At 50.4% G+C, this 8,749-nt stretch overlaps 1 protein-coding gene across 3 annotated transcripts; it reads right to left on the bottom strand.

The window, feature by feature from the left end:
* Positions 1 to 2,613: 2,613 nt before the first annotated feature.
* BLCAP (BLCAP apoptosis inducing factor) lies at positions 2,614 to 8,278 on the bottom strand. Of its 3 annotated transcripts, none has more exons than XM_066586221.1 (2): positions 8,182 to 8,278; positions 2,614 to 5,461 (listed from the first exon to the last, which is right to left on the bottom strand). In XM_066586221.1, exon 2 carries the CDS (start codon positions 5,432 to 5,434, stop codon positions 5,171 to 5,173), a length of 264 nt encoding a protein of 87 aa, XP_066442318.1. In that variant the 5' UTR covers positions 5,435 to 5,461; positions 8,182 to 8,278; the 3' UTR covers positions 2,614 to 5,170. The 3 variants fall into 3 exon arrangements, with proteins under 3 accessions (XP_066442318.1, XP_066442319.1, XP_066442320.1); XM_066586222.1 differs by having other exon boundaries at positions 8,085 to 8,205; XM_066586223.1 differs by lacking the exon at positions 8,182 to 8,278 and adding an exon at positions 8,115 to 8,176.
* Between the last annotated feature and the right edge of the window lie 471 nt (positions 8,279 to 8,749).

Raw genomic sequence — 8,749 nt, 5'->3', positions numbered from 1 at the left:
ATATATAAAATAACTGAAAGCCGTGGTGCAGTTTCAACTTTCGCCAGTAGACAGCAACATAGACTCCATCACTATTTTGAGGCCAAGCATGGCAGGGATCTCTCGTGCTGTGAGGTGAGGTCAGGTCAGGTCAGTCCAGCACCCTCAACCATGCTGTTGCAAAAAATACTTGTCCGAGTGTTGGGGTGAATTCACAGATTGCATATTTCTTGCGTAGACCGTGCCGAACGAGGAGTACAATGTTAGTGAATGGCGTTTTAACAAACCTTATTACCTACAGCATATGAGAAAAAAAAAAAAAACTTGCCCTGTCCCTCAAATGCCATGGCTTTGATTTATTGCGATTCAATAAGGTAAAGGGGTTTTCTCGTCAAATACTGTTGATGACCTATGGTTAGGATAACTCATCAATAGTTGATCGGCTCTGGTCCACCCCTCGGGCCCCCGACCGATCAGCTGTACCGATGCAAGCTGTACGCACCGCAATAACAAAGGTCAGAGCAGAAGCCTTCGCGCCAACCTCCCATGTAGTGGCCAGTGCTTGTAACTGCACGTACGGCTCTTCTTGAAATCAATAAGAGCCGTGTCTGCAGTTACAAGCGCTGGCCACTACGCAGGAGGTCAGCGTGGAGCCTTCTGCTCCAAATACACAGAGGTCGGAGGGGAAGCCTCCACTCCGACCTCCTTATAGTGGCCGGCGCCTGTAACTGCAGGCATGGCTCCCATTGATTTCAATGGGGTCAAATACACTGAGGTCACGTAGAGGCTTCCGCTCTGACCTCTATGTTATTGTGTCGCTAACAGCATGCACCCGCACAGCTGGTTGGTCGGGGTCCCGAGTGACAGACCCCAGCTGATCAACTATTGATGACCTATCCTGCTGATGGGTCATCAATAGTATTTACCCGCAAAACCCCTTTAAGATCTGCTACAAAGTCATGTGTGGATATTATAGAGGATCTACAGCTGGAAAAAATCTGCTGTGTGAACTCCGTTCTGAATGCACCCGAGTATTAATGCACTGATACAGTTTTGACATTGGCACTAGGTTCTAGTAAGGTGCCCTTACTGGTTTGCCCCTGGGCAGGAAGGGGGGAGGGGAGGGTCTTAGCAAATGCATGCTATCCTTTGTAGAATGAAGGTTAGTTTTCCAAGAGTCTGTGTCTTCAAGATCACTGCTTGCAGTCATTTAATAGCAACTTTTGTTGTTGAGTGCCAGAGGCTAAAAGCCTGCGCCGCTCATGTGATGGACTGACTACACCAGTCACCAGTGCTATATCCATCACAGACCGTTATCCCCCTGCCAGTAAACCATGAAAGCTCCTTTCAAATGACTGCAAGCAGAGATCCTAATCCCTCTGCAACATCCTGCATTATTCACTGCCAGGAATTTTAGTCCATATCAATCCCGGCCATTTAACCCTTCCTTAGTTCAATAGGGACTACTGCAACTCGGCAGCTACACAGAGGAAGGTGTGCGCCCTCTGTCACCGCAATCATGGTGTGCCAAAGGGTTTCCCTGATAGCCAGGGGCTAAGGACCACCTGCAGGTCTGCCTTCAGTATACATCTACTAGGAGCTGCCTATCAGTTTTAGGGTACTTTTACACAGACCGCTGCTGAGTCTGTGATCTCCATGGCTGTAGGGGCAGTAAGTAGAATTCTTCCAAAGGGGTTATCCAGGCAGTGCCTGCAGGATACCCCAAGGTTGGAGCAGAAACCACTGCGCTGACCCTTGTCTATCGGCCAGCGCTTGTAAATGGCAGGTGCAGTTCTCATTGAAATTACTAGGACATGTCCTTCTAACTGCAGGCTGCGGTTTCTTTGATTTCAATGAGAGCTGCACCTGCAATTACAAGGACCGGCCACTACATAGGGGTTGGCACAGCACTTCCACTCCGACCTCGATAATCCCTGGTTATGGTTTAATGTATGGTCAGCAGGTCACATAAAAGGAGGTGACGGGCTGGTTTAAGCCCGTGGGCCTTGTGCTTGATGTATGCCTTAAGACGTGCTAATCAACCATCTCAGACTCTGTAAAATGATCTATGTGAATACGGCCTTAGTGATCCCACCTTTTCAGATGAGAAGGCAAAATCTGCTGTAACCACAAGATGCAAGAACTATTTTTTTCCCCCAGGCTCATCTAGCATGGATGACCCGGTTGTGTTTAAAGTCGCTCTGATCACTCGATTCTCCCATTAATCATGTGGATTCACACCAACTGATCCACAGTAAACCTGCTCACTTGTTTTATGCAGCACTGCGGGATCACGGGTCTAATCTCCATATAGGGAAACTCATGACCGGGAGAGGGGCTCTAGTAACACGGCCACTCACTGTACTGTCATCTATACCGTACATGCCTCAAAAGGAAATACCCCTTTAAGCTTCACTGTGGACCTTCGGACGGTCAGGACTGGCCATGAGGCCTTCACCCTAGATGAGATTGTGCGCTCCTGCACTCAAGACCCTAAAAACATGAAACCCGTCCATCATAAAAAAAACAAACAAAAAACAGAATTTTTTTCCCACCCCCTTTTACACAATAAGTTACGTAAAAACTAAACAAACACACAGAAAGTCCAAATAACGGTATAACTGGAGCCCCAACGACCCAAAGTATAAAACCAACGTCATTTATTCTGGGCAGCAAACACCATGAAAAGGGAAAAACACAGAACAGCATTTATTTGATCGTCCATTCTCACAAAAATTAACAGTATATCAATAAACCCCCTGTGCAATGAAAACGGCGAGTCCCACCAAGAAAATGCCTCAATCCTCTCCGCTGCCCGAAAAATAAATTAGGGGTCTCAGAATCTGCTGACAAGGGATTTTTTTTAAAGTGTTTTTATTGTGCAACAGTAAGGAAAATAAAACCCGTATCCGGATGTGTGGTTGGCAGCTGACCGCGCTCCGGGGCCGCAGCACGCTTACTTCTCTAATTCTGTATGTATCCGTGGGCCGTGGGAGGACCGGCGCGAGTCACCTACGTCCGTGTGAACGAGCCCTTACAGCTGTGGCTCTCACCCTGCAGCTAGTTATGTGGCACCTGCCTAAAGCACACTAATCTTATGGTGCCAACAGGGAGCTGGGTGCTGGTGCCCGCCTGTGACGTCAGCGCACCAGCTGAAAATCTGACGCTTCGGTACGCTGGCTCTCCTATGAGAGTCTTGCAGATTTTGATGCGGGATTGCAGGTGGGTTTAAGCCATTTTCTCTCTGCATCACAATCTGCACTGATCTGCGGTGCGGAATATTCTGGCCGTGTGGACGGTCCCTTGGACTGCGGAGGACAGGCCACTTTAAAATCTGTATCCCGCACACCTGAAAAGCCGTTTTAAAGGCCAAAGTAACACTTTTATCATAACACTCATGTAATAAATGCACATCACATGATCAGAAGGGTCCTAGTAATGATGGGAATGGCGATGTCCAGATGGGACCACCTTTCTAGCAATTGCCTGCCATTATACCTAGTGCTTCCAATGGAGAGGTGCCTATAGGCCATCTTGTTCAGACCTTCACTGTGCCACAGTGTGCCCAACTGACCCCCTATACAACGTGCCTGGGCGCTGAAGGCAGAGGGGAGAACGCGATGCCACACTCCTCCGGCAGCATTTATTCCTGTGAGTAAAAAGGATCAGATGACTGAAATCGAATGACCCAATGCTTATCTCCCCCAACATTTGCTGTGAGCGCGGAGGCCGCCGTTCACACTAGGTGATCGGGCAAACCTGGCCAATATACATGGGATATGTATGGCTACCCTTAAGCTGCCCATACACGCCCAACAACTGTGGGATAAACGATCATCCATCCGACAGTCGAAGCGAGGCAAGTTATGGCCAGACAGGACAGCTCTGGCGGCGGCTTACCTCTAGGGAGGGGGAAGAGGATAGAACATTGAAGTTAAATGTCCACACTACTCCTTTCCTCTGACATCTTCATCTGTTGAGCCGCTCTGCGGGCCCGTATAACACTGCGAGAGCCACATAGCGTTTCCCGCATACAGCCGTGTGAACGAGCCTTTCATGTCGGGTTGGGACAACTAAAGTCTAAAGCGTATGGAGCCCTTTAAACTTTTGGTCCTTTTACATGGGACGAGCCATCGGGCAAACGATGCCGGCTGCTTTGCTATTACACAGGGTCGAGTCTAGTTGGCAACGCTCACAGCGCTGTCGACATGGAGGTAGAGCGGGCAGAGGAGCATTCTCCACCCGCCCGCTGCCATCCAGACTACGCAGCAAGCCGCTCAAAAGTGAACGACTGCTGTTTACACTAAGCGGCAGTTTTCTGCATACAACTCATTCAGTCGCTGCATGCGTTTACACGGGAGGACTATCGTTCAGATTCCCACGGAGTGCAGGGATCTGACTGATCGTCGTCGCATGTAAAAGGGCCATTTCAGTGTCGGCCATTAATCCGTCGTCTATGAACCGCCGTGACTCATCACATATAAGAGTAAGTGGGACTGATGCAAAAAGTAGGAGCCGTGCGCAATTTTGGAGGAAACTGCTGCATCCACTATTTCCTCGGCCATGACAGAGATGCGACTGATGTACAACGTATCAATATGATTAATAAAGCTTTATTCAGGTTCGTTTTGCCCCAACACAATAGGATAAAATCGGATGGTCCGTCCACATCCACAGGACTACCGCACCCTCCCCATACACCATCACGGGGGTACATGACGTCACGTGTCCACGTATCCTGCTTACACTCCAGGCAGCCGGTGGACCGGACCGATATATACACAAGTGCAAATCTATCAATTCACTACAAAATGTGCAACGTCAGCGATGCAGGAGCCCACAGAACACCCCCTGAATATGTAGACGGGTCACACGAGATGGGAGGAGCGCGGCGCTCAGTATCAGAAAAGGACTGTCAGCAAAATGGACAGAAGAGTCGTAAACATGACCGGAGGAGCCCCAAAATACATGGAATTAAAAGTCCTCCCAGCGAGATAATACCGGGGGATGGTAATGCAAATGTCTCCGTGTGTGATAACAGGGAAATAGGGGATCCATTGCACAAAAACCTTCTGAAGTCATCATGATGTCCCTGTAGTCCCAGTATAGTCCTCAAGACACAATGGTGCAAGCTGTGTCATGTCCCTGGCAGAAAGCAGCAATCTGTGGGCACAGGAACTGCGGAGCCTCTTTAGGTGCCCACCACCGCCGGGTCATGGGCCGATTCTGGAAGCTGGCTGTCACTGCAGTGATACAAAAAACAATTGCCCCAACAACTGTAGCAGATGAGGATGAGCGCCCCCAGGAAGACCAAGGCGCAGATGGTGCACGGCTTCCTCTCCAGTAAGAAGCTCAGGAGGTAGAAGCCCATGAACATCGAGTGGCTGAACCAAAGGGCCGGGTTTAGAGGCTTGGGGATGAGGAGTACCGGGAGCAGCCATTGTAAACAGTACATGATGGCGGTGGAGACCCGATCTATAACCTGAGGAGACAAGGCAGAGCAACACGTTATAATCAACTACTAATAGCCTGGATGTAGTGTGCTCCAGAGCAGAACTCCCAGACCCATCCTCATAAAAACAGCCTCTGCCCCCTCTAGAATGTCTCCTTACAAGGGTTAATGCAAAGTTGCAGTCAAGTTGTGTTTTTTAACCACAAGTCCCGCCAAGACAATCAAAACTTTCTGTTTGGTCCCCCTTTAACCCTTTCCAATCCACTGTCTGACGTCTAAAGACATTCTGATTGAAGGCTGTACAGCTTCCGATGTCAGAAGACGTCCGACAGGGTATTCTTACTGTAGATTACTGGCCGCTCTGTTGTCGGGGGCCTCTCCAGCATGTCTAATACCGCAGTACTGGCTCTAGCTAGTAGATGGCGCCATTGTATAATGGCAGAAAGAAAACCCCCTAGGAAACCCTGAATCCAAAATTGGATTGCAAAGGGTTAAAGTGTCTACACAGGTTTGGTAGAAGCTGAAGGTTGTAGCCCCGCTGAACCCGGGCGGTGGGGTTGGGGAACCAAACTTCCATCTTCCAGGCAAGCGTGTGCGTTTCTCTCTAGTCGTGTCTACAGGACTGTTGGAGGTAGCTGAGCGCTTGTATGTGGGTGTCCTGAACGGAGGTCCATAAAGCTGAACCGCTGCTACATGCATTCATGTGTCATACGTGTTCAATGATACCAGGCGAGGGATTCGGGAACTAGAGACTATTAGGGCTCATTTACACGGGCGTATGCATGAAATGTGGTGTCTTACCACCCTGGGAGCCGGGTATCACTGCGCATAACAGCATATCTCACGCACAGTCATGCGCAGTGTGCCTTTTTTTATGCCGCTCTGTTGCAGTGTATTATGTACGGCGTTGAATACACCATTCTAGAGAACACTCGGGCTGTACGCGTGTAATACGTGGCGAAATAGAGCATGCTGCGAGCTTTTTCACAGGCGCATCTACACGCAAGGTATATACACTAATGTAAATAGATCCAGGCAGGTCCAGCTACTGTCATTGGCTTTATTCACTGCATGCGTAATACATGATGAAACCCCGACCTTGTGAGCGAGCCCCGAGACAGAAGTGTTGTCAGCAGCCCCCTTCCTCCTGGGTGACACCACTCTGTCATCGGGCTGCTGGACAACTGCTTAATTCTAACTATCAAATGACGGTTTGGGTTGAAATTGTCCATTTTGACCCGAATGAAGACAATAACGGCTGGAAAGAGTGAATCCAGCAGTAGAGGTTTGGAGTCACCGCCGCATTCTGTCTCTGCCGATGGAAGTAACTGGTCAATCAACAGACAAACAAATCTGCTCGGAGCGCTCTAAGCACGAAGGCCTCATTCACAGCGGCGTCCGCAGGCCGGAAAATACACCGCACTTATCGCATATGAGATATATTATATATAGCTGTGGTGCATATTGGACGTGTTTTTTTGAATGTGTTACATCTGTACTCAGTCTCCTAGGAGCGGGCAGACACACGCGTGCAACGCACAGACTTACTGCGCATTTTGCGCACGGATAGACCTGCATGGACATTTAGTACATAAAACACACCACAATGGGACAGGCAGCCATTTTTTTCCTGTGAGTGAAATAGAAGCCAATAGAACCCGACGGCGGTCTATAGTGTCCGTATTGTATGTGCGTAGCACTGGCCGAACACACCCAAGTGTGAGCACACCCTAATCACTGCGTAGAGGCGGACAAACAACTGGTCGCTGGTAGGATTCAATGTCTCATCTGCAGACTGCAGTATGGGGGAACGGGGTGTGCCGTGGGGCAGTATGGGGGAACGGGGTGTGCCGTGGGGCAGTATGGGGGAACGGGGTGTGCCGTGGGGCAGTATGGGGGAACGGGGTGTGCCGTGGGGCAGTATGGGGGAACGGGGTGTGCCGTGGGGCAGTATGGGGGAACGGGGTGTGCCGTGGGGCAGTATGGGGGAACGGGGTGTGCCGTGGGGCAGTATGGGGGAACGGGGTGTGCCGTGGGGCAGTATGGGGGAACGGGGTGTGCCGTGGGGCAGTATGGGGGAACGGGGTGTGCCGTGGGGCAGTATGGGGGAACGGGGTGTGCTGTGGGGCAGTATGGGGGAACGGGGTGTACTGTGGGGCAGTATGTGTGATGTGTGGCAACGTGTAATAGTATGATGTCTGACAGTATGTGTGACGCGTGGCACCGTATTTGCGTGGTGGGGCACAGCATGTGTGATAGTATGTGGGGCACAGTATGTGTGATGTGGGGCAGTATGTATAATATTTGGGGCACAGTATGTGTGATAATAGGTGTGATGTGGGGCTCAGTATGTGTGATAATAGGTGTGATGTGGGGCACAGTATTTGGGGTGCAGTATGTGTGACAGTGAGATAGTATGGGGGGGGGGGCGGTATGTGTGATGTGTGGCAGTATGTATAATATTTGGGGCACAGTATGTGTGATAGTATGGGGGGGGGCACAGTATGAGTGATAATAGGTGTGATGTGTGGCAGTAAGTGTGATGTCTTGCAGTATGTGTGATAATAGGTGTGATGTGTGGCTGTCCCGTCACCTGTCCGCCTGCACACTCCCCTCCGCTCCAGGACTTCACCCGCTGCTCCCCCACTGTCACCTCCTGTCAGCCGGAGCCCCGGCAACACACCGGGAACGGACTGCAGGCTCAGCGTGCCGCTCCGCCGCCCTCCCTCCGCTCAGCTCCCCGTACACACCACACTCCGCTGCAGGCCGCGGCTCCCACACGCAGCTGACAGGCGCTCCGAGCTTACGTCATGCGTCTCTCTACGTCCGCACGTCACAACTCACGCCGCTGCTTACTAGTGGACGACAGCGCCACCTGGTGTTCACACCTAGGAACTCGCGGTGAGCTGAGGAGACAGAAAGAAACGCTACCACGTGACGTGAGGCTTCTGGTCTCAGAATATAGAAGGTGCTTTCACACCGTGTTCTATGGAGCCACGCTGTATCCGATTGTAATATTAGAAAACCCATCGTGTTCTATGGAGCCGCGCTGTATCCGATTGTAATATTAGAAAACCCATCGTGTTCTATGGAGCCGCGCTGTATCCGATTGTAATATTACACAACCCATCGTGTTCTATGGAGCTGCGCTGTATCCGATTGTAATATTAGAAAACCCATCGTGTTCTATGGAGCCGCGCTGTATCCGATTGTAATATTACACAACCCATCGTGTTCTATGGAGCCGTGCTGTATCCGATTGTAATATTAGAAAACCCATCGTGTTCTATGGAGCCGCGCTGTATCCGATTGTAATAT

This window comes from Eleutherodactylus coqui, chromosome 13 (assembly GCF_035609145.1).
Source record: "Eleutherodactylus coqui strain aEleCoq1 chromosome 13, aEleCoq1.hap1, whole genome shotgun sequence".
Taxonomy (NCBI): domain Eukaryota; kingdom Metazoa; phylum Chordata; class Amphibia; order Anura; family Eleutherodactylidae; genus Eleutherodactylus; species Eleutherodactylus coqui.
Note: the sequence above shows the minus strand (reverse complement) of the source record. Positions and strands in the feature narration are given on the sequence as shown.